Genomic DNA, 26,080 nt, shown 5'->3' on the forward strand with positions numbered 1-26,080 from the left:
GAGAGAGAGAGAGAGAGAGTGAGAGAGAGGACCGGCGACGAGCTCATACAGCGCTCGCTAACAAAACGACCGAGCCTGTTTCTCTATTTGCCAAACAAACGCGTGCCTAGCGTACGGAAAATACTGACTTTGTTCGGGGGTCATTTGTTCGCGCTGTTTATAACTAATTACTCGGCTTTCACTTTTCACAATGAAGCCAATCAAAAAGCGACCTCTCTCTCTCTCTCTCTCTCTCTCTCTCTATTTCGCGGCTCTATCTCGCTTGAAAGCCGAGCTGCGGATTTTATGACAAGTCGAAAGAGAGCTAAAGCCTGCCGTAACGAAGCTGCATTAGCGGGAAAAAAGTCGCGACTTTTTTTGCGCCAACTCGCAAACGACCTTCCCGCGCGCGCGAGCTACGCCGATAAAAAGACAGAGAGCACTTGGCCAGTAGCAGCAGGAGAAGAAGCAGAAGAAGAGGAGGAGAAGGAGGAAAAAGAAGACGAGGAAAAGCCGCTTAAAGGGCAGGCGAGCGCGGAACAGGCAGCCCAGACAGCCTGCAAGAAGGCCTGATTAATACTCGCGGTGTATTGTTTCATGGAAATTTGCAAAGTGCCGCCGCGTGTGCGTTGCAGGTGACGAGTAGCTACTTTGCGCGCTAGTCTAGGCGGCTTGTCGCATTGTCATGCCGAAGAAATTATTTGCCAGCCGCGACGGTCTTATTGCCGGCGTCCGCGCTGCCGCAACAGTCCAAGCGCTTCGCTTGACCTAGCCCAACGCCCGGTCGGCGCAACGAACCATGCCAGCGCCTCTGCTGATTTCCTTCCGCCGAGTTGGATCGCCGAATGCTGCGCTCGGCACTGCCGACCCCTATCTACAGCTATACCAGCTCTATACTGGGCCGTGAACTCAGCTACTGCCTTCCTCTTCCGTGCCCTTGATTATATTTGTTTTGCCGAAAATACAAGGGGAACTTTCGAAAGCCTCTTTGCACAAGGTTGTTCGCGCGCGACCAGCTAACGATGAAGCAGCTGGCCCTCGATATTCAACAGAATTCGTACAATAATACGCGCGGCGCGGAAAAAAAGGAACAGCCACGCTCACAAAACTTTCGAGCTCGGGATATATCGTCCAATGCGAAAATGTATATTGGCTTCGGTATAATTAAAGTTATTGAAGAGGAGCCCGGCTGAACTTTGCCCCCAAAGTATAGCTATAATCAAGCCGTGTTTAGTTTGCTCCTCTGCCGAAGTAATACGTAAATAAAAAAGGGAGCGAGGAGTGGATAATGCACACACGTAGCGTTCGGAAGGAGCAGCGCTAGATGTAGGCAACGCACGGCAGAACTCTCTCTCTCTCTCTCTCTCTCTCTCTCTCTCTCTCCGCGGAGCCTGGAGAATTGAGGATTTCAGCGAGCTGATAAGCCCAACTTCCACCTCAATGAACTTGCAATTTAAATAGATATGCATACGTGTGTGTGCGCGCGCGAGAGCTGCCGAGGGTCGGGGAGTGGCTCGAACGATTTCTCGGGAGTAATAGAGAGAGAGAGAGAGAGAGAGAGAGAGAGAGAGAGAGAGAGAGAGAGAGAGAGAGAGAGAGAGAGGAGAAACGAGCAGTGGGAGAGCGAGAGAGTTCTCGGCGTCCGGAAATTATATTTTCACTCAGCACTAGGCAGACGTTCGCCCCCTATCTCCCTGGACGACTACACGCTGTCGGAGTGTGTGTGTGTGTGTGTGTGTGTGTGTGTGTGCAGCGGCGGCAGATTCAATGCCCGCCTAATAATGCAGCGACTTTATGTAAGCCACTCTCTCCCTCTCCGGAGCCGTGTCTTCGTTTGCACGCGCGTGTCATTGCGCGCGCGAGTACGAGTTATTTCATCGCCGCTACTTAAATCTGCATGTTCCGCACAGAGAGGAGTCTTATAAGCGCTCGGCGTGTTGCGCAATTTAGCTACTCCGTCTCCCTTGTTAACTTTTTCAGAACGCGATATCTGCTTTCTTATTTCAAGGATTTAAACTCTCGTTTCGTGTCACTTTCACGAGTCAACTTTTTACTTTGAATAAATTACCGGCCGAGAGAGAGAGAGAGAGAGAGAGAGAGAGAGAGAGAGAGAGAGAGAAAGAGAGAGAGAGAGAAAGAGAGAGAGAGAGAGAGAGGAGGATAAATAGCTTTAGGCACGAAAAAAAGCCGAGCGCGAGAGCAGAGAAAGGCAATTAGCGGATCCTAAAAATCGACCTCCCCCCGGTCGGCATCAGCTTGACGGTATAGAGAACGTACACAGACACACACAACAGGCTCTCCGAGAGCTCTCGGCCGACTAAATCGGGACTATTGTTGGAGCGGAGCAGCAGCTGCATTCCGGGCTTTCCTTATTTAATGCGCCCGCGAGTCGAGAGGATGCACGCGCAAGGATATATCAAGGTCGCTGCGAGAAGAGAGCAAAAAGCTACTCTCGATTCTTCTTTTCTCTCTTTCCCTCTCGCTCTTGCGCCTCTTACGCTCTCATTCTCGAGCGATCCCCACCCCGTTTTTACGCCCGATTAAAACGTCCATAAGGAGCGGCCGCGACGACAAGCGCGCACCTATTAACGAGCTCCTCTTTCTTCGCGGATTTTTTCCGAGCGGCCGCGCGGCAGTTCGTGTTAATACTGACAATTAGATTTCAGGGGAATAGCGATGACGATGCGGGATCCTCCCGTTTTTCCCCCGACCGACCGACAGCTGATTGTCGGAGTGTCATATTCAAACGACGCGCAACGCGTATACGGCTGCGGAGAGAATCAGTGTTAACGAAGCATCACTTCTCGCCGAGTGCCAAGTAGTAAAGTTTCTTGTCTATGCTCGGCGGCTGCGGCGGCGGCGGCAGCGGCGGATACGTAGGCAAAAAAGCCGCGCACCGCCGCGCCAGAAAGTAACGAGCACATCAAGAGCTTAAATTGCGTGCTCGGCCGTAACAAGCGAGTCCGGCCCGAGAGAGCTAATTTCCGATATTTTGTTATAAACAAATAGGTAGCTGAGAGGGAGGTGGTAAGAACAGGGTCAACGTCCGGCCGCACGTGCGCAATTCGTTAAATAAGACAAAGTGCGTACACGAGTTTTTATTGCGCTCGCGCCTCTCTCGCTCTGTACACACGCGCTCTTCCGAGAACCGCCGAGCACTGACTCTAAATAGCAAGTGCTCTCTCGCTCTCCCCGGCATTACTTTCTCACACTTGCTGTCGCTTAATATTCTGCCGAGCGAATGAAAGTCCTGCGAGCGCGCGCGCTCGCTGCGATTCCAGCAACTAGCGCTCAATCAGATTCGCGCGCGTATGACACACACGCACGGGCGCTGTGTGGAGCTTTTTCTCCGATTGAAACATTTGCAAGGCCGGAGGGAGGGTATAAATATGGCTACCGCAGCGCGTATTACAGGGAAGAGGCGTATACGTATAACGAGGCGAATCGAAACCTCGCACGCGTCGACATGCGGCGTGCCGTAATTAGCGCTTCTAACGTGACTCTCGCGCTAATGAAGGTCGGCCGGTTAAGGGGCTACGGCGAGAGTTTTTCCCCGAGTTCCCGTCGCCGTTTGATGACTAATCGACAGGTCAAGTTGACCGATGGTTATGAACGCTGGTTTATCGGTAACGAAGACTGAAGAAAGCAGCCACGCTCGGAGAGAGAGAGAGAGAAAGAGAGAGAGAGAGAGAGAGAGAGAGAGAGAGAGAGAGAGAGAGAGAGAGAGAGAGGAGAGATAAAGGGTGCGCGGGGTTAGACCGGGCAGATAATGGCCAGAGAGAAAAGGATGACGAGGAGGAGGAGAAGGAGGAGCGCGCTCTCCCTCGCACCTCTGGGAAACGCTCAACCCCGGGGGCTGATAACAAATCGTGTCCGCATACCGAGTCATCGGCCCCGATATGTAGGCTCGCCCGCGCGTGTGCGACGTCGAGCCGACTCGTGTGTTGGTGGTGTACACCGGCTGATGATCGACGATCGACCTTTCCACTCCTCCCGGCCACCCGCGTAACTCCCACTCTCGCTCGAGCTGATCGACACTCGTAAATCCTAATGGCTCTAGGATACAAGCTCATCTCCCTATACACATACTGCATCCCCGACTTCGAGATAGACTTTTTCCTCCCGCTTCGAAAAATTCCCGAGAGATAGCATCGAGCAGTCTCGAGCTATTATTTGTCTTGCTCGTTCATTAAAACAAAGCCGGCCAGTTAGTTCTTAATCGGCTGCATCGGGGCCGCGCGAGAGCACTTTGGCGGCAGCGCGGAGACTATCCGCTATAAAAAATCTCGCGCGCCGAGACGATGAAAGGAGTGATAAAAATAGCGTATGTAATTAAAGCGAGGCGGATGGCTCTAGTGATTGTGCCTATCGATCAAGGGAAGAGCCGTTATTAATCGATCACTCGACAGTCGGAATTCATTAATTCCCTGCATGCGAACGTCAGAAATATACACTACACCACGACGTCGGACGTGGTATAAGTCGCCGAGCGAAAAGCGACCGGCCCCCCCTTTCTAGCTCCCGCTGAAAGAAAAGAAAGACGAAGCAGCAGCGGAAGAACAGCGAGCGCGGAGAATGGTGACGTTCAACGCAAGCGAGAGAAGGAGAGAAGAGGAAGGAGCGCGAAGTCCGCGGATCACCTTGACCAAGACGGAAGGGAATCGTGAATGAGCTGCATCTCTGCCGTTGCGAGAGAAAGAGTTTGAGCCTGAAATTGTTATAAATCACGGCGGACAGTAGCCGCTAGCTACTGGTTTGTTCGTTACATACCTCATAGCAGTGCTGTAGCGCTGCTAGTGCGCCCGCTGCCCGCTGCGGAGCGCTGCCAGCCGCTGCATATGGGAAAATAATTATTATGAGCGCCGGCTTCGGCGACGCGAGGTATATCTCCTATGGGTACAACTACGCGGCGCGCGCAGAGGCGCGAGGAAAAGGGCAAAAAAGGGGCGTGATGGAGGCGTAAGGCAGAGAGAGAGAGAGAGAGAGAGAGAGAGAGAGAGAGAGAGAGAGAGAGAGAGAGAGAGAGCGGGAGAGACTCATGAGAGTTGCACACTGACACCCGCGAGAATTGCTGCCTCGAAGATGCTCGCGGGGTTTCCTCTTCCGGTTCGCGTATACGCGATAAGACGATGCTGCCAAGATTACACCTCTCTCGTATACACACTCGCGGCTCTCATTCCCCCCTCCATCATCTAGCGCCTCCCGCCTCTCTCTCTCTCTCTTCCTGCCGCCGCTGCTGCTAATTGCGAGCGATCGTTCGAATTAGAGCCGGCGCAGTCCCCGAGCGTTTTAATGCGCTCGCTAATCAGCAGATAAGCAGAGTCGCCTAATCAACTTGATGCCCGCTAGTCATTCTCTCCTGCATTTTTCTCAAGGCCGCATACACAGGCATATAAGCAGTGAGCACACACACTGCGGCGGAAACCCGGCGGCTTTACTGTTACGTGTCATGTGGCGTAAGTTATGCGCGGCGCCGTATGTGCAGATCATGCTAATTTATTCGGGACACGGTGATGGAAAATTTAATGAATTTCCGAGTGCTTAGAAGGAAACCGCGCGCGCGGGGGAATATCGATTAGTCGTTACTTGATTGGCCGCTCTCCGCCGCGCGGAGAGGCAAGCTTGGCATTCCCGCGGCAAACGCGCGGATTAAGATTGCCGGGGATGAAATAGCTGCTGCTGCAGGGGATTGAGGAAAACTGCGCGCGGCGGCGGCTTGTTGTGCGCGCCGGAGGAAAAGAGTCTTGGGCTAACAGAGAGGAAAAGGGAGAGGGAGTATATAGCGACAAACTTAAGAAGTTTAATCGGAGCAGGAGAGCTTCCGTCTCTCGGCGGAGATCACTCGACCACTTCCGACATTGCGATCTTATACCCCTCGAGGAACTACGCGAAAGTGCAATCTTTATGCATGAGCCCGCGTCTAGAGAGCCAGCGAGAGCGAGAGCTAGCGCTGTGTCGCTGCTTTTTATTTCCGTTCTATCAAAATATGTACTCTTTAGCCGTCGGAGAGCTCCTTTCCAAATATTTAAATCGCAATACGCCTTTGACGTCAGACCTCTCACGGCGCTTCGCATGTGCACCATACAACATACACATAAGTATACGCTCGCAAAAATTAATCTACTTAAGGCATCCTCGACAAACACCGACCGCTCGCGTTTGCTCGAGAAAGTCCGTCCAGCTTCTTTGCTCATTAATAGAGCATTTTTTAATCACACGCACGCGAGTGGCGGCCCTTCAAACGAGCAGGACTGGGAAAAAAGGCTAAGAGCGTGTGCGACGAGGAGCAAGAAACGAGTGACACCGACGAGGGGATGGGGAAAAATAAGAGTGCATTATATGCCCGCGCGGAGGGGTAATAGATACGAGGCGGCGAAACGAGCCTACGTGTCACATAATTCTCGCGCGGATAAAGAAGAAGCGATAGCTATGGACTCGCTCTCGCTCTCTCATTCTGCGGCGCGTCGGACAAGCCGAAGAAGAAGAAGAAGAAGAAGACGTGCCAGAAGAAAAGGAAAAAGGACGAGGCCGTTGGAAGAATGAAAGAAGAAGAAGAAGCAGGAGGTGGATGAGGAGGAGGAGGATAGCATTGACGAGCGTAAAGCATTATTCGTGGTGAGAATGCTCCGTCATTGCAGCAGCGAAGGCAGCCCGCAATTAAAGCCCCGCGGGCACGAGCCGTTGGCTCCTCTCGCCTCCTTGCACTCGTGATTTCGCGCGGCTGCAGCGGGCTAAGACGAAAAGAGGATTGAAAGTTCGCGGCCGAAGATAGTCATCATTAGAAGCGCTGCACACGACGCGGCATGCGCGACTAATAAATCCTGCGTACACAGCCTCATCAGCGGGTGATAGCTATAGGTGACGAGCTGCTCCACTCAATCTGTGTATCGACTTCGCAGGCGAACTGTGTCGGGGGAAAAAATGCCCCGGTAATAGCTAAAGTTTTTGCGGCGCGTTCGACTCGGTTTGCATTACAGGAAGAAATGCGCATTCTCATTATTCTGGGGAGTCGAGATGAGGGAAGGGGTGCGGCGAGCGAGTTTTGTTTGTTGCTATAGCGCTATGCTATACTGTTGATTACTTTTTGCACTTAGCGCATTTCTCGGATTCTTCTTTGCCCCACCGCGGCCTTCCTCTGCTCATTGAGCGTGTTTTCCTTTTAGACTCCTGCTTGCGCTTTGCGCGCTTAATTTTTGTAGTCTTTGAGAAGTACGTCTCGCCCGCTCGGCTCTCGGGGCTGTTGAGTGGGCAAATTTAGCCTTTCTTGTTCGCTCTCTCTCTTTTTTCTCTCCCGCTCAGTCTTCCGAGGGGCGTAGGGAACAGTAGCTTCCGTAAGGCGCTCTCTCGGCCAACTAAGTACCGGATAAAGAAGAAACCGACGTCGTCGAGCGAAGAGAGCGAGTATAGCTGGTCCTGGGTAAATCGAGCGTGCTAAGCCACTTTCCGCGGGTCGCGCGGGGATTTACATTCGTAATCATTACTCGGAAGTTCGACGTTCCTCAAACTGCGGATACCTGCAGCGCCGGAGGTAAATATCGCTCGCGATGCAGCCGCGGCCTCTCCGAGTGAGATAGCCGCGGAGAGCCAAAGCTTAACTAATGATGTCTTCGCGGAGGAGACTTAGGACACAGAGAGATAGAGCGAGCTATGAGAAATGAGTAGAGAGAGAGAGAGAGAGAGAGAGAGAGAGAGAGAGAGAGAGAGAGAGAGAGAGAGCGCGCGAGAGGCTAACCGCGAGAGGCTTATCTTGGGCGTCGGAACATGATCTAGATATCATCGCTGCCGGCGGACAGAAGAACAACCGAACCTCGTCCCCGCCGTTCAGCAGAGGACGAAAAATAAACAACTTATGAACTGTTGCCTCTCTCTCTCTCTCTCTCTCTCTCTCTCTCTCTCTCTCTCGCTCTCGCCAATGCAAATAGTTGGGCGCGCGACTGTATAGATAGGGCCGGGGCCTCGTGTACGGAGCCGTAATGCCACTCCGTGACAAGATCTTTAATCGCGATTCCAGCCGAGCAGAACCCGCCGAAGAGAGGGAGGGAGAGAGAAAGCGCGACACGCCACCTCGGCAGCGCAACTCGTATCGCGCGGGACGATAAGGCCCCCCGAGGACGCGAGGAGGAGGCTGCGAACACTGTGAGAACGTCGCGAGCAAGGCAGCCAAAGAGGGAAAGATATAGTTAGCAAAAGCCGAGCCGAGCTATTATGGATTTACATTCGCCAACTCGGCTCGGCTGTATCTATATCTGCTACGTGTGCAGCGCGCGCGGGGAAAGTGAGCTCGCTCGATCTCCAGCTGCTCGGGCTAATTGAGATCTAAGCGCAGCCCCGGCGAATGCTTAATTGAATATTTGCCTAGGTTCCAACACGCGCTGTCTGCTATTTCCCCTTCTTGCGAATTTTCCGACGAGAGCTCGCTCTCCATCCCTGATTCGTGCTCGGCAATCTCTATATAGGTATACCCTCGCCACGTGTGAGAGTGTAGAGGAAGAGTCATCAAACACACATAGCAGCAGCAGTCTTGTTTGATACATTAACATTATTACGCGTTATTACATGGAATTTGCCATGCTAATTTTCAATAGCGAGAGGGCGCAATAGGAGAGTTAATCAGCCTCGCGCAGTCATTATTTCATTAAGCCGCGTCGGCCTTCGCGGAACGAGCGCGCAGCAGCCTATTATAAGGGCGCACACCTGCAAACAGGTATTTCATCCTTCTTTTCTGACACACCCAGTTTAATCATTACAGTCCTATCCACTCACTCATCCTTTCCTACAATGGGCGCACGCAAATTCTTCAGCAGCAGCCGCGGCTCTCAAATCGTCCTATCAACGCTGCAGCTGGCCGGCGGAAAACCCTTGCTCGAAAGCTGCCGCTGCTATGTAATTTCGAGGGAGAAAAAGTCTCGGCATAATTCTCGCATAGCCGCTGTAATTAAAGACGCGATGAGGGACTGTGCATCGGTGAATTTGCATACTGCATCATATCACGCGTGTCACGTTTTCTACGCGTCTCTGCCGACCTGCAGCTCCCAAAATAATAACTCCGAATAAACAGGTTCGCGGAAGCGAGTATATGGGTTAATCGAATTAAATATGATACTTGCGCTTGATGAGGGCGTATTGTTTTAAAATTCGACCGTTTGACGTCGCGTCCCAGATTGAATAACAAAGGCGATTCATTTTCCTAGCGAGCGTATAATACCCTGCAGAACACAGAGAGAGAGAGAGAGAGAGAGAGAGAGAGAGAGCCGAGAGACTATAGCTGCGCGTCCAGCGAGTATTATAATTATACGAAAGTGAGAGGGAGCATTTTGGCGGATTGAATGAAATCGGATTTTAAACGTGGGAGGGTTCGAGGGAGTAGTAGGTGGAGGGAAGGAAGGAATAGATGTTGGCAGCACATCATCAATCTCCCGACGTCACGAGGAAAGGCTGGGGGCGGCGGCGGCGGCAGCGGCAGCGTAATGCGGCCAAAGTTTAATTACCCTACTACTTCGGCGTAGCCGCCGAGGCTCTCGAGCCTTCTTGGCCTTCCTCCGCCCACTCGATTGCAGATTCATCGCGAGCGCGCTTTTACATAGACACGTACATGTTAACCCCCTCCGCGAGGCTTTCAAGCTCGAGTTAACCAGCTCGAGCAATCATCGAACGCGAGCGCGCGCACCCCGAGGGACACGAGCAAGATCCTCTCGACACCTACACTCTACCTCTGCATTTACACACCCACCGACTGTGAGCGGATCATCATCAACACCTCTGCTCCGTTTCCAGCTTACTTTTTCTCTCAGCTCTCTCTCTCTCTCTCTCTCTCTCTCTCTCCCTCTCTCTCTCTCTCGCTTTTTCGAGCGCCCTGTCATCCTTCATCATCGCACAAGCAGAACAAAGGCGCATTCGTTCCGATAATTGCAGCTGCGGACTGTGTGTAGCGGTTGACGACGATTTTTCCGACGAGATTAACGCGAGTCGAGGGTACCGTAAGTGCAGATCGTGTACGTGCGCGCGCAGTATTAGCCGGGCTGCTCCGTTGCCAGCGCATAAATAAGGCATAAATAAATCGAGAGTGTCAACTCTCGGAGCGAGCTTTAAAAATACGAGTGTGCAGCTCTGGCCTACATAAACCCTGCGCGCGCGCATGTGAACATAGCCGCACGCGTAAACCAGTTTCCCGGTTATCGGAGAACGTCTCCGCCGGCGAACGTTTTCTCCCGCGAGTTCTCTCTCGCAACGTGCCATTAGTATCGCGCAATTCTTCCCATCGATTTCACCGGGCAACGAGAAGCCGCAGCTGAAAATACGCTGTCGCCCTCCTCCTGCGCGCGGGGCTGCTGCGAGAGAAGCGGGCTGAAAGCGACGCGCAGAGTAGAGGAGCTGGAACTCGCGTAGCGGTTTAATTTTTTAATTTGAAGCTTGCAAATCAGCAAACGACGAGGCGAGGCTGCAAAAAACACGGGCTGCATAGAGGAGCGTGAGAGAGAGAGAGAGAGAGAGAGAGAGAGAGAGAAAGACAGTAGTCGGGAGTTATTACGGCTCGTTTCCTGGAGGGGTTTTTTGTGCCGCCGCTGCGCGTTGCCTCGCCACCGTCGCACAAAGTCCTGTCACTGAACGCGTGCGCGCGCTTTTAAAGAGTTAATCTAATGGTAACCGGGCTCGCTCTCTCTCTCTCTCTCTCTCTCTCTCTCTCTCTCTCCGCGAATGCAGGAGCCGCCTCTTTTTGATGACTTTACTTTGAGTGGCGTACCGCGCGCGGCAAACTTATTTATAATACGTACGCACACAGAGAGCTTTTTATATCCCATTCTCTATACCCGCACGCGTATCGGGAAAAAGGCAGCGGGGAGTGGAGCCCTCCGGCGAGGGGGTAGAATTAAAATTTCTCGTCTTCTTTTTCATAAAATTATCGAGGGATTATTTTTACGCCGCGCGGCAGAAGAATGTCCGTAATAGGGTCTCTGACTGCGCTTCCTCGTTATTACAGACCGGATGATAGCGCGCTCGCGGTAGCGCTGCGGCTTTACAAGTAAAATTGAATTTCCCCCTTGATCTGGGAATTATGCAATATGGTAAATTTATCGCCACGTATATACCGCGTGCTCTCTCGGGAAAAATAGCTGCAAAACATCCTCAATTATTTCCCCTCGATCCATTGAGGCGCGCGCGAGTTCGCACATCGAGAATCGAGCTGATCTCCCGCGGCGATATCGGGTGTCATCGTCCACGCATCGAGATTAGCCGCCGCCGGCGCGAGGAGACGCAGTCCATATACATTTCGCGCTCGTGCACACGCGGGTCAGGAGGCGAACGTGTATACAGTATACAGGCCAACCGGCGAAAGGGTCTCCCGGCGCGCGCGAACAACTAGCAGCGGACGGGTTCGGCCGTAAATCTGGGCCGATCGTGACCTCGAAAAACGAAAAGCTTTTTTTTCGCACAATAGGGAATATCGGTATGTATAAAGGCGCACGTGGGAAAGCGCGATATATAGAATTCCTCGTGCATGAGGCCCCACATACTTGCCCCTCTCTCTCTTGGCTACTCCGCACAGTTGCTGCTGCCGCTGCCGCTGCAGTGTGTTACGAAAGCGGGTTTAAGATCGACGAGCGCGTAAATTCAAGGAGATCGTCGAGCCGATCGCGTCGCTCCGCGGAATCCCAGGCTTTCGAGTGCACTCTTATGACCCTCTGCATAACTTTGCGAGTCCGCTTGACCGAGAACCTGTATCGAGAACGCCTGACGTCGTTACGCGATAAATCAGCGTCCGTTAAAGTCGTTGGTGTGCCTCGACCGTTGTTCGATGTAAATCGATTTCCACGAGAAATCCTCGCTCTTCTGTACTCGCGCACGCTATGCACGCGCGCTGCCGTCGCCGATTTTTCTCCATATGCGCTCCCATAGCTCAGAAGCAAATCAACGATGCGCTAAGTACGTTTAATGATAATCAGCCTCCTTTTTCGGAGCAGCGCTCTCGATGAGACCCTTTGTTTCCTTTTGCCGCTACGAGAGCTCTGATTTATCGTCGCCGCCGTTCAATGGGAACTGCTGCTGTCGCTCAACCGAGAGCGCGATGATCCGACGAGAAGCGGAGGACCGTGCGCGAGATTGCCGATCGCGATTGACCCCTCGCCGCCGCTGTCGCCGCTGTGGTAAAGGGCAAGCGGGAAGCAGAGAAAGAGACATTTCCCCGGCGACCGTTACGCCTCCGCGCATGCGATTTTTCTCCCTGCGAATCTCATTCGGGCTCTGTTTAGCGAGAGCATATGTATTAGCGCCGCCAAGGGTCGCGCTGTTCACACGTGCATCCGATTTTCTCTCGCTCTCCGCACATCCTCTCGCTGCCTTATCGTCCCCCCTTATCTGTCTTCCTGCGCTAGTCTGATTTTGCCTCTTCGCACCTCCTCTGCCGCTGCCGCTGCCGCACTGCGTGCTGCCAGGCCAACTTCCGCGACTCGCGTCGATTCCGCGTTTCGCGCTTAAAAATAACGCGTTCTCACACGCAAGCTCCTCTCTGCAAATGTATGCATATAGGTCTGCCGCAACGAGTCTGAGCTGTGTATATACACGAGTTCATGTATATATTTAAGAGATTTAAGAGAGAGGATGAGTTCACGTAAGACCAGATGCGTTCTTGCGTAATTATTATTTATGCGCCGCCATGGTACTTATCATCATCCTTCCGTGCACGAAGATGCGCAGACGCGCGGCTCTATTTTTACTTAAGCACACACGGATATTCCAGCTAAGTGTATAGACGTATGCATACGAGCCGCTTGATGAGTGCTGTGTACGACGGATTTGTGTCATTTTTCGCGTTCGTTGTCTCGCGCGCAAGCACCAGCACCAGCACTGCCGGAATTCCCGCACGGAAGCGCGGCGGGACACGCGATCTTCGCGCGCAGATACCTAGGCTGCGCGTTATAGAGACTGGCGCCGCTTCGCTCCTCATTTTTTCCTCATTCTTTCGATAGCTCATACGCGCGAACGAGTACGCCGACTCCTGTACGAGCTGCTTAAATGCCAGGCGCACGTTGTCCTTACCGTTAAATGGAATGCCGAACAAGCCTGGCGCATATTTGACTGGTCCCGTGCCGTGCGTACGAATATGCCTCCGCGTGCGCGCGGGGCTCACTTATACATACCAGTAGAGAGATATCTCTGTCTCTCGGCGCGAGCATGTGTGTATATAGCTACGGGTAATACGCTCCTGCCGTTACTTGCTTATTGTGTGCACAGCGCGCGCGGGGGGAGGTGGAGGCGGAGAAAAAACGCGAGAAAAAGAATCGAAGCAGCAGCAGCAGCGGGGGCTTTGGAGATGCCGGTTTTAGATGCGCGCGAGCTCGTAAAAGATGCTTTCTCGAGATAGACGTCGAAAAAATCTTTTCGACTTACTTTGACCATTCTTCGGACTCTCTCTCTCTCTCTAGCGCGCGCTCGCGGGGATTCCCATTTTTATGGCGCTTAGGTATTTATGTGAAGGATTTTATGCGCCACTCGGATGCACAATCTTTCCAAATATTTCGTAAGGAAATGCCAGTCGCTCGTGAATGTCTTCTTCCCGGTTTTATTCTCCCAGCCGAGTGAGAGAGAGAGAGAGAGACAGAGAGAGAGAGAGAGAGAGAGAGAGAGAGAGAGAGAGAGAGAGAGAGAGAGAGTGAGAGACAGAGAGAGCTGCTGCGGGCCTTCATTGATTTCCGATAGAAATCCTTAATTCCTGACACCAGCTACGTCGATAAAAGTCACTTTGACTATGCCATCAATCTTTTTCTTTTATTATCCTGTTCCCCCGTTAGGCCTGACATGTCGTGAAAAAAAGAGAATATTCCACGCGTTTTTCTTCCTCAACTGTAAAGGTAAAAAGTCATCGATATTCGGTGGTCGAGTGACGTTACGGGCCAACGCGCGTGGGTGTCAGCCGCGAGCGAATCGCATCTGCATTTTTCGCGCGTTCCGACCACTTAATTTTTCGAATGCCATAGCACATCCCAGAGAGTGAGAGGAAGAGAGATAGTTGCAGCGGCGTGAAAATGAATCGCAGCGTGCACCCCAGCATGCGGTCGCATTCGTATGCAAATCTCCAGGCTAATAACGATTTCATATGGAAATATCGAGTTAATAACAATAACAGTTAGAGTATCTTACGCGAGCGGCTAATACGAGCGTCGATTGCCGCACGAGCAGGATGGGATTTTTAATGGGCCTAGTATAGATCGGCTTTTTTGCAATCGGAGTAGCCGCCGATCTCGTGTATGCGCGCACGCGAGGGGAAAAAGATCGGCGCGTGCAAAAACCGATCGACAAGGGTACACAGGCACGGCGCGGCAAAAAAATAAACAGCAATTTGCTTGTCGAAAAGCAGCGTCAGTGGGAAAAAAGGAGGAAGTATAACGCGCGGCTCTTTTTGCCCGAGATGGTCCCGCGAATCGTCAGAAATCGGCAAGTAGATCGCGCGTGTTTTCAGGCATACACGCGAGTGGGAGTGCGGAAGAGAGTATCGCAGATTGAGGGAGAGAAGCCGAAGTGGCGAAAAAAAAGGGGAATAGAGCGCGATGAATCCGAAGAATGCGTTAAAAGAGGTCGGTACACTCTGCGCCGCGGAGTTGCGGTGGCGGTTGTGTGGCGGGAGCGGGCAGGCAGCGAATGAGCGCCGCGCAGGGGGGGATACACAACATAGTGTAGGCCTAGGTCTCGGTCGGTAGAAGCAGCAGCAGCAGCAGCATCAAGGCGCACAGGTAGCAGCAGGAGCAAAGGGAAGGGGGAGAGAGTAGTGCAGGTAAGCAGGAGGAGGAGGTGGGTGGCGGGGGATGGGTGGGGGGGGGGGTAGAGCGGAAAAGAGAGGAATCGTAGCTAGCTCGTAGCGACCGGGAGAGGAAGAAGAGAGAGAGAGGCCGATCGAAAACCGGCGGTGTGTTTCAGCGGTGGAGGCGATCGTGCGTACCGTTTCTGTCCTCCTTAGGCGGCTCTCGGCTGCGGTCTCTTCAGACGTCGTCGGTCGGTCGCTCGAAGAAGAGCCTCACGGTCTAAGTGTGCGCCAGGTGTGTACCCGCGACTCAACGACCCGTAGTCAGTGTTGCTATACTCTCTCGCTACCGATCTCTCGGCCTGTGCTGCACGCAGCAGTGACGCGAAGCTTGTGTGCTTTTACAAGCTCGACGCTCGGCGGCCAGAGTGTGACAGAATTCGCGTGTCCGCATACATCAGCAGGTGTGCCAGCCAGGAAGAGAAAGACAGAGAGAAGGACGAATTACCGGGAAGAAGCGCGCATCGCAGGTGCAGCCCGTCTAGCCTCTCGTCTTTCTCTCTGTCTCTCCCCTGCAGCTCTCTCGCGAGCCGTGTGTGCAGAGCTACGTGTGCAGACGTCACTCGGCGCGTGCCCTCACGTGCGCTATCGAACGCGTAATCGAGCGCCTACGCTCTGGGCCCACGGTGCAGCGGTGCAGCAGTGTGTGTGTGTGTGTGTGTGTGTGCGCAGCAAGTGTGTCTCGCTATCGCTCCTTCTTCGCTTCCATCTTCTTCCTTCTCCTTTTTCGCTCGTCCGCGCGCGCGCGCAAGCTGTATGTTTTTATTCTGCGAAAAGTGCCGGGTTCAGTTTCTCCTTCGCGGCTCGTAGCTCACCTCCCGCTTGTTAAAGTGTTGACGCTCGGACTCTCGTCTCCGCGCCGCGGCGGAATAGCAGGCTCGGGTACATACACACACACTCGCGCGGGTAATCTCAGCGCCAAGTGGACTCGGCGTACTTCGAGTGTGCTGGCGGGAAAAAATAATTACCCCTCTTGGGCCGCGCGCGCGCGCGATCGAATGTCCGGCATCCACCGGCAATATCTTTATCCTTGTCTGGCCCGTAATTGCGCCGCATCCGTGCGATTATCTCGAGGTCGCTTGCACTGCAGCGCGATGACAAGTTCTTTTCGCGCGTACATTGTCAAAATCGCGACGGATGTGGATCGGCCGTAAATCAGAGAGATAAGGCGGCTGACCTCGATCGCCGTACCAGTTTGCGACCGTTATCGATCCTCGTGGGAATGTATTAGCCTGAATTAACTAGTTTGCGCTAACCGTTCGTCGCGATAAGGCCGGGATTCGAACCGGAGATCGTTGTTCGGCGAGCAGTGCGCGAGTGCAGTAAAGGAGAGTTTTCCTGCTGGGTTTAGAAAAGAAAGTAAATTCCGTAAAATGTGCATCAGCAGTAGCGGCGCAGGCAGCGGCAGGCAGCGGCAGGCAGCAATCGCCGCTCTCGTGCATATATGTTTCTTTGAGCGAGTCGCCCGCTCCCTAATTTGCCGACTCTTACGCTCTGTCCTCGGGGGAAGATAATGATGTGTACCTATACACTTAGGGAGAGGAGCTGAGCCGGCATCAGCGGCGGGTTATTCTTACGAGGCTGTGTATACTGCAGGCGGGCGCGTCTAAATATTTATCCAGCGCGAGGAGTCGCGCATTATATACCTACGACTCCGCGGTGTGTCTCTGTGTGGCTGTGTGTGCGTGTGCGAGTGTGGTGCGTTTACGCGCGGAGACTAACGTCGTTGGGCACTTTGCCGCTGCTTACAGAGAGAGAGAGAGAGAGAGAGAGATCCCCCGAGAACGGTGGACGCAAGGAAGGAAGGAAGGAAGGAAGGAAGGAAGGCAGGTTGGCAGGAGAAGCGAGATCAGTGAGTTCATAGGATGAAGATGAGGCAGCAAGAGCAGCGTGGAAGGAGCAGGAGCAGCAGCAGGCGGATGCCGAGGCTGCTGTTCGCCCAGACGACGGCCCTGGCGGTCTGTTTGCTCGCGCTGCTGAGCGGCGACATCGGCGGAGTCGGCGGGGCGATCGCGGCCGAGCAGCCCGGATCGCTAATCTCGGACGCGGACTACGCCGGGCCGAACGGCGGTGGCGGCGGCGGCGGAGGAGCCGACGACTGCGACCCGGACATGGTCGGCTTCGAGCTCGTCACCGGCTACGTCTACTCGGCCCCCAAGAATCTGATAGAGTCGATACCGGGCAGCCTCATGCTCACCGAGTGCCTCGAGACCTGTCAAGCCAACGACTCCTGCCAGGCGGTCAACTACGAGACCGGCCTCTGCGTCCTCTTCAGCTCCAACGCCGACAGCAACCCTGGTGAGTCTCGTTCAGTTCTTCTCCATCTTTCGCGCTGATACGCGCCGATCCTGATGGTACTGCGCGGCTAATTAATTTCGCGAGCTGGGCTTTGTCAGTAACCCTTAAGCGCGCGAATAGGGCGTTACCACGAGGAAATTCCGCGCGCTGATCACTTTAACGCTTGCGCTAGCGCGAGAGGGTCACCTCTAGCACTATTATAAGGACCGGTATTTCAGTTAACTCTCGGTTGTTGCCGTCATAAATCATAATGCCACGGCTGCAGCAGCTCTCGCGTCCCTATTATGTGCACCGCGCACGTATCCGAGGCTATGTGCGTGCTCCTGCAGCCGCAGCGCGCGGCCTACACCTTTCCTGCGTGCGCTCACGAGACTCGCGGGCGGCGCGCACGCCCATCCCGCGGGCTCATTATTACTAGTGTAAATCTTTCCGGACTCCCGGTTTTCGGCGTGCGAGCGAGCGGCCTTTCTTTCATCGCCACCATATAATCCAGCCGCGCTTTAACGGTAAACCGACGGCTAGACCGACGCGCCTACTCGCGCAAGCCCGCGAATCACATTCAGATTCTATCCCCGTGTTTTTTCTCGCGCGCACTCTAAGCGTCGTTTTATGAAAATCCACTATCCTGGGAACAATCGCGCTAATGGCGCTCCATCCCGCGTATATTATTATCATTTCGTTCACGCCGCATGGAGATCGCATATTAGCACGCCTGGCGTGCGTCATCGCGCCTCGACGAATTTGCGTGAGCCTATGGCCATGCGACCGTTGCTCCTATAACGCGTTACCTAAATATTACGAGGCTCATTAAATTTTATTAGGCTAGAGTTCGTTGACTGCGCGCCGCCGGACGTTCATTGTAATGCTCTCTCCCGCTCGCTCGTTACACTCTTATGTCTACACCGGCCATCTCTCGGAGGCGCGTAAAAATCCGTAATTTCAGAAGCAAACAGTAAATAGCAGTGAGCAGAGAGAGAGAGAGAGAGAGAGAGAGAGAGAGAGAGAGAGAGAGAGAGCGAAATCGCGCTTTTACGATCGCTCCCGCCGCCGTAAATCAGTATTGTCGTGAGAGATACCCTCTATATGTGTTTGAACGCGATGCTGCGCTTCGTTAAAGCCGGCTTCCGGTAATCTTGACCCTAACGATGACTACGACGACGACGAGGATGACGACGCGCGAGACCAGCTTGAACTCGAAGTAAATTGCTAAATTTTTTTGCCGACATCAGAGACTTATGAATATGAAGCGGACTAGGAACTGCGAAATTTACAATTACCAGCGACGAGCGTATTAGAACGCGCGCATAGCGGCATCGTCGAATAATTACGACGACGAGCATCGCGTTCAAAGGAGGAAGGCATATAATAAGAAGCCTACTGGTCGCGCAGCCTATAGGACAGAGAAAAGCATGAAAGAAGGCTTTCTCTGCGGCTCGGCCTCGTCGTACAGCAGCAGCCGGTGCATATGTGCACACGCGCACACACACGCATATATACCTATAGCAATGTAGTTGTGTGTATGCCAGCTTGTAATATCCAGTTGGGATGTTAATGCGCCATTGTTTTGCGCGCGCCGCCGACGCGCCGTGCGCAATTTCTCCGGCTTTGGTTTTCTCTCCTCTTATCTGCCTTCGGTAGCGAGCCGCCGCCGCTAATATAAGAATAAACTGACGGCGTATACAGAAGGAATTAAGGCAGTGCTGTGTGCACGCGAGCCAGTACGAAAAAGAGGGAGAGAGTCATTCTCTTGCGCGCGGAGCGAAGGCACAAGTGCAGCGCGCGGCCGAGTGAACGCGCGCGCCAGCGATCGGCCCGGCGCGATAGGTCAATTCATTTATTTTCGCTTCGCGTAAATATAGGTATATATAGCTGTATGGGCAGATATAAGAATCGCGGAAGTCGTCGATATCCATTACCGGAACGAAGGAGCCTCTCCCCCGTCCGCCTATGCTCTCACTCTCTTTCCGCGCGGCTCTCGTTCTCGTCTTCGCTCGCCGCTCGATCACGTAGCTGGCAGCCCCACCACTACGGCTGCAGCTTCTATTGTCGAGCGTATTTTTCTATAATTGGCCTCGTTTGAGGATGCCGATGCCCGCGGCGGAAAAAAGGCTTCGGAAAAGCCGGAGAGGAGCTGGAAAAAGCAGCGCGGTGCCCTAGGAGAGAGAGAGAGAGAGAGAGAGAGAGAGAGAGAGAGAGAGAGAGAAAAGGCCTGTTCTGCGATAAAAAAGAGTTTGAGAAACCGGTAAACGGGCGCTGCTGGCCTTTTTCTTCCAGTCGAGACACGGCGTCTCTCTTCTCGCGATCTGCATTTCGCCGAGTAAACAATTTTCGCCAAATTTTGTTTTTCATTCATTTGCGGCGCGAATTAAATAATAACAGCTGCGGTGCGTGCGCGCGCACAAGGAAAAGTGTGTAGCTCCATCGTGATAACGAGTTTCCAAAGTCAATGTTATACGCCCACGTAATTAAATTCTAATTCCGACTCGGCGTATGACGCTTTCATTAGTCGGCTAGGTGCAGGGAGAAAAAGAAATCGTCGCGTTACCAGGCCGATAAAGCAATCGTGGAAAGAAAGGAGGAAGCCACAGGTAGGTTCCGGGGGATAAAGACGCGCACCGGGCAATATACTTCTTCGGTCCGGAGGATAAATCAATTATCGCAAGTGAGAGAGAGAGAGAGAGGACCGTGTGTAATTCATATCCATTATTAAATTAATCAAGAAACAGAGCCGGAGAGCGGCGCGCTGCACAATGGCAGAGGGCAATCGATAATGTCATTCGCAAGTATAACCGCCGGGCGTGAAACAGCGATAGCTCCGGCAGATATAGCTCAGAGCTTGATCATTTGTCATTTCTGGGCGGCGCTACCGCCGCCGCCGCCGCTGCTGCTGTCGCTGCTGCATGCCGGCCTCTGTATGATTCACGCTTTGATGGCTCTTACGCTACGGCTGGCCCTGCGCGCGCTCGCGCGATATTTAACGTCAGCGTCACTCGACGTAAATTTCACCGCGCTGCGACGCGAACGCTAATTTTCCAGCTTCTCGATATCGCAAGCTCGCTCGCTCGCGGCAAAGAATTATTGCAGCCTGGCTGCGTTATTCGAAGAAGCACGACGAGGTTCTTCGCGCGAGTATCGCGTGGCATGATTGGCGCCGCTGCCGGGTATACAACGAATCGCGAGTCTGGTGACGAGTGCATCACCAGCAGCAGCAGCAGCAGCAGCAGGATCGGGTTTTCGCGTCTCGGCTTCGCGCATTGTCAGCTGCCAAGAGTGTAAGCTGCTCTTTCTCTTCCTCGCGCTACCTTTTACTCCATCATTCTCTTTCTCCGGCAATTCTCATGAATAATGGATGCTATTATAAGTAAGTGTAATGAGAAACGCACTAATTGAATCTTCCGGGCTGCTGTAATTAATCTAAACTATACGTTCTCTCGCGGCCAACATTAATTAAAGCCGGGCCGCTTCCTCCTGCTCTTACTCTCAGTCAGTCAGTCTTCGGCCGCTGGAGCCGCTCTCGGTAATATCTGATTTTTCGACACATCGAGACGAGCGAGACTCAGCAGACGACGACGACGAGGACGCGACTGCCCGTTAGCTTTAGGGCTATTGACTAGTGGAACGTGAGACATGCGCAGGGCTCACGAGGACTCGCGCGCGACACTCCGCTCGCAGAGTCACGATCGCGACGAGATACACGGACAGCGCAGTACTTTTTTTTATTCGCCGAGAGTGGAAGCCCGTTAGAACGACACTCGCGAATAATGTTCTTTCTCAGAGCTCGACGGGATCGAGTCATCGCACGTGGATCGATTAAATTATGCCTGGGATTTCGACCGGGTGAAAGAAGCGGTCCCCTCGTCGGAGCCCAGCCTCCAACCCAGTATTGAGCCATCGTGACTGGCGAATTCAAATTCTGACCTCGAAATTCTGCCTCGCTGCAAGTGTCATGCACGTGAACTTACGTTAATGAACTACTGCAGCCGGCTTTGTTCGAAGCAGCACCTCGACTTACCTGCAACAGAAAGAAAAAAGTGCGCGATCAGTATGTACATCACGATGAGCGCCGGAGACCGTGTTTGCTTCTCTCTCTCTCTCTCTCTCTCGAGAGAGAGAGAGAGAGAGAGAGAGAGAGAGAGAGAGAGCACACGAATCGTCTCTGCGGCAAAGGCTAATTATATTTAGGCAGGAAAGGGGTCAATGAGAAAGGAGCATAAAGTAAACATAAGCGATTCGATTCGGTCGTGCGCGGCGCGGGGGGAAAGGACAGTAAAGCAAACGAAACATATCTAAAAGTGAAACCAACGGGGGATGCGGCGCAGTGCATACATACACGCGGTAGCGGCAGCAGTAGCCTGTGATCGGAAGAGCATGAGCGCGGAGAACGACCGGCCATAAGGAAGACGCTGCTCTCTCTCTCTCTCTCCGCAAATTACCGCTCCTCGCTCTCGCGCATGGGAGCATCCGAGTCGAGAGCAGCGCACTCGCGCGAGCTGGACTCCCCCAGGAAATAAACGTTCGATGCCGATCGCTGACGAAGCTAGACAAATGTATGCAGCTCGGGAGGACGAAACAAAGAGGCTGAATACGCAGCGCGGCCCATACAAATTACGAATTTACATGACAAGCTCTGCGGCGAGGAGAAAAAATGAAAAGAGCTCGCATTGGGATGCGGGGCCACGGAGACACACAGGTGACTCGGTAATACCTAGCGGGAATCCCGTTCTGCAGGCAGGAATGCCGCGCTCGATTCACACAATACGGTCTCTCTCTCTCTCTCTCTCTCTCTCTCTCTCTCTCTCTCTCTCTCTCTCTCTCGTCTCGCCGGTAATCGACCAAGCGAATCTCCGCGAGATCTCCGTCGCGTATTAAAAAATCCGAGAAGAAAAAGTCCCGGAGGATCGACCGGGATCGCGACCGTCATTTGTCACAGCTCGAGGACTCTACGGCCGATAGGAAATACCCATCAGCCTTTTTTTTTCTCGTCGTCAAATGCCTTTCGAAGCTCGATTATGCGCAGAGCGGTCGGGACATAAAAAGCTCGGCAGCGCGTGCAGCCGAAAATTACGCGTGTATTACAAGCGAGAGAGCCGCCGAACCATGATCCCGGAATCAGCCGAGCAAATTTAATTTAGCCGGCAGCTTGTCGGACAAACAAATTTCTGCTGAATTAATTGGAAATGCATCTGCAAGTCAATTCGCCGGCAAAGTCGCGCTGCGCGGGACGAGGGAGATAAAAGGATGCTGGCTGGGGGAGCAGTCGAATTTGCAAAATGAAACGAGAGGCAGTGGGAGCGGGAAAATCGTATAAAGGGGTCGCGAGGTGCGAGAATCGTGATCGATGGCAAACAGAGTCCGGACGCGTTACAGGATCACGAAACTCGAGCATCAGCAGCGCAGGACCCGTTAATCGATGATAGGATCGGCGTGCTTGGCCAACTTCTTGGGCGGTTGACGTCGCGTGCTGCAGCTGCTCGCTCTCGTTGCCGCTATAGCTACGTACGTGCGCCGCCGATCTTTATTTCGATTTATTTTTTGTCCCCCCCGCGCTTATCTTCCTTTCTTTCCTCGCTTTTTTTTGCCGCCGAGACGCTTTCGTCATCTCTTTTCGTTACGCCGCCTGATCGCGGGCGCGCGCGGAAGCATTTTTCTTCGCTCCCCTCTCTAGCGTGTATACACGCCCGCGCAAAGCCGTGACGAAGCCGCGGGAGATAAAACTGACGGTTAATACTTAATATAAGTATAAATTGCGAGAGCGTATGGCGTGTGATACATTAGGGGGGGCCTGAGGAATCGCGATAATAAGCCCGGTTGACACTCTTGCTCTCGCTCTCTCGACAGATCGCTCATTTCACGCTTCGTGAATTCTCCGAGACGAGGCACTTTGTCGCAATTAAATATTATCTTGACTTATGCTCGAGACTCGAGTATATCAAACAATTATTTCTCCCCCGACATTATCCGGGGCTTTGTCATTTTTCTGCGCTCTCGCACATCTTGATTCCGACTTTAAACTCTTCGCGATTAATTAATGTAGCTACGCGCGCTCATTAGGACACACCGCGTATTATACGATGAGCTACGCGCGCGATTAATAAGTGCCAGCGAGCGTTTGGCACGAGCACGATTTTTAATTGGCCAATTAGTAAAAGTGAAGCTGCAATTTCGAAATTCGAAGAACAAATGGACGGGCTACGTATAACTGCCGCGGCGGAACAATATAGCGGGGCTGGGGTGGCGATAAAAAGAAGGCCATTTGTAGGGGGGTGCTCGCGGCACGGGAGAAAGTTATAAGGCTCGAATGAAGTAAGTCGAAGGGGGGTGGGCGGCGCGCAAAGTTAGCTGCACGTTTTGACATGGACTTGTTCAACGGATTGGCTCCGATAGCAAGTTGCTACCGCGGGAGGTGTGGGGGAGGGGGTCTCGGGTCGACTATATAGGAGCCGGTGAGCCGCGTCGTATCCGTGGGATTTAAAGTTTGCCGCTGCGCATACAGGACTGCATTGCTCGAGCTTTTGATAAGCGAGCTCGAGGATGCTCGTCACGTTCTTTGTTTTTCGACGCATTCGAGTATAGCGACTGCGGGCGACGTGTCAGTTAAAAAACATTCTTCGATTTATCAAAGACGCCCGCAGCGATCGTTTGCAAGTAGGCCATGTACGAGTGGAGAGCACCGCGCGGCTAAATCCATTCGCGAAAAGTGTAATAAAATCCCGGGAGCGCGCACGCACGCACGCGGAGAGGTATACCTAACGTTGACAAATACAAAAGGCCATCCGCGAAAGAATGGAGAATTCCCGGGAAAACGCGGAGCGGGAGAGAGAACGGCAGCGGCGAGGCGTACCATTTTTCACGGCTTCATTGTCCTCGATAGTCCTGACGAAGGGTTCCTTTGTGCAAAGTAAAATAATTCACCATTCCTGCAAGGGTTTATACGCAGGAATTCGCGGCGGCGGCGGCGGCGGCGGCGGCGGCGGAGGCAACCTCGATGTAATAAAGCCGCCTGTTTATTTATGAATTCATATGCATACACGGCTTTCTCGCTCTCTCGACTCTTTATCTATCTATCTCTCTTTCTAGTTTCTCGCTGCTGCACTGCTTCTGCTGCTGCTGCTGCTGCTGCTGCTAGCAAGAGCTTAGCTTTGTGAGCGCGATTTCTATGGAAATTCGCGGGAAAATGAACCGAAGTAGACGGGAGGGAGACGAACTCGGGAATAGAGCAAACGAGAGAGATAGAGAGAGAGAGAGAGAGAGAGAGAGAGAGAGAGAGAGAGAGAGAAATCCATTGAATTTATTCCAGTAGTAGAGAGGAATCGTGCGCACATATTGTAACACCGTTAGCTTAGCTGCTGCCGCCGTATAGTCTGTAGCAAACGAGCTGGCTCGAGCGGCCCGCAGACACTTATGCGCTGCTTAATACAACATTAGCATCTGCCGGAGCGGCGCAGATATGGCCATTTAAGTGAATTTAAATTATACATATACACGTGTTCATCGAGACTCTCGTGTGGATATATCCTGCCGTTGCCGCTGCTGCAGAAATATGCGTATAGCTACGTCTTCGTTCGCGCCTCATTAACATAATGTGCAGTGATGGAGGTCACGACCCCCGCGCGCGAGGACGTCGGCGATTCGATTGCCGCGAAGCGGCTATATTTATTCGCGCCGCCAGATATAGAGACGTGCAGGGGCTCGGCTGACGCGACAGCAGCTCGAGAATCTCTCGGATCTAGCTTGCTGGGAAAGAGGCGCTAAAATCGTCCGGCGCTCGATCGACATTCCTAAAGCCGAGATTGCTGCTACTGCCGCCACGGGAAAGGGGGACACGCGCGTCCTCGCTCTTTTATCGGAACACGCCGTATTTATAAAGCGGCTTATTCAGCAGCGGCAGCACGAGCGTTAGAAGTGCAACGAAAGTCGCGCGAATAACGGGCCTCTTGACTGCGTGCTCTAATGTTGCCGCCTCCGATGCTGCCAGACACAGCCGCTATACCGCGTGTACGTGTGTGCACGAGAGAAGCGTAGTACACTTGCTCGCCGATCGACGGGAGACAGAGACTCGAGCGTAAAACCGGTGAAATATCCTCGAGGACGATTAGACTAGCCGCGGACCGCGCGCGACTCATGAGTAAAGAGAGAATAAAGAACTCTACCGCGACGAGCGGGTCAGCTCGAAACTTGGCCGCTGATTGCCTTACCGTTACCTAAAATACTTTGTCAAGCGCGTGCGCGAGCGAGCGATGAATAAGTGCGGTCTGCACGATTTATCGAGATTCGCGTAAAAAGCTGTCGTGATAAATCTAGCGGTTACAGCTTGGCCAAATTAAAAACGACGAGTCTCGGAAAAAAAGTGGGACTCGGCTGCGACGATCGATCGCAGCTGTTCTCTCAGCTGTTTTCCTCGAAGAGAGCTCGCGACGAGAGAGCCAAGAGAGCGCAATTAGCACGCGATCGCCCGCTGACGATTCGGCCGATCCGAGCGGCTATCATCCGACCCCGTCTCGTGCGCGGCTCGCGGAAGCGATCTAAACTGCCCGGCGACTGCAGTTTGCCGAAGCTTACGGCAATTACTCCGAAACACACTCCGCGCAGCAATTAGCGCTCGCGAATGCCCGAGCGCCTCTTTATTTCTCCTCGCGACCTCGAGTCGATGCTCCGCGATGCCGTCCCCGGGAACACGCTGCAGCCCTACACAATGCGAGCTTCATTTTTCTCTCCTTAATTCTCCAGCCCTCTTTTTATGGACAGCGGCGAGGCGCGCGCTGCTCCACTTCTTTTATTTCGATCGAATAAAAGATTTCGCTCTTCCGTTTGTTACTTGTTATATATAATGACGTTAGAGCGGCCCTTTTCTTATCCGCGCATTATTCTTCGTTTCCACTCATTTCCGAGGATGCGACGATATCGTGCACTCGAATGTGGCACAAGAGAGCGTGAATCTTTTAAATGGACTTCCAGCCGAGCGTTCGAAAATAAAGGCGGCGAAGGGTCGCGAGAGATATTTCAGCGGAC

At 53.1% G+C, this 26,080-nt stretch overlaps 2 protein-coding genes across 5 annotated transcripts in view; one reads left to right on the top strand and one right to left on the bottom strand.

Moving 5' to 3' along the window:
- The window catches only part of LOC100119823 (autophagy-related protein 16-1), a 295,623-nt gene that overhangs the window by 127,904 nt on the left and 141,639 nt on the right, over positions 1 to 26,080 (bottom strand). The gene's annotated exons all lie outside the window — the stretch shown is intronic.
- LOC100119983 overlaps positions 14,891 to 26,080 on the top strand; it is a 61,886-nt gene continuing 50,696 nt past the window's right edge. Inside the window, exons 1-2 of one of the 2 annotated variants that reach the window (XM_016987745.2) lie at positions 14,891 to 15,008; positions 16,525 to 17,071. In XM_016987745.2, the coding sequence (XP_016843234.1) occupies positions 16,639 to 17,071 (433 nt within the window). In that variant the 5' untranslated portion in view covers positions 14,891 to 15,008; positions 16,525 to 16,638. Of the gene's footprint in view, positions 15,009 to 16,118; positions 17,072 to 26,080 lie in introns of those variants that run through there. The other variant, XM_032600451.1, reaches the window with a different exon arrangement.

The sequence above is a fragment of the Nasonia vitripennis genome, chromosome 5 (genome assembly GCF_009193385.2).
Source record: "Nasonia vitripennis strain AsymCx chromosome 5, Nvit_psr_1.1, whole genome shotgun sequence".
Lineage (NCBI taxonomy): Eukaryota > Metazoa > Arthropoda > Insecta > Hymenoptera > Pteromalidae > Nasonia > Nasonia vitripennis.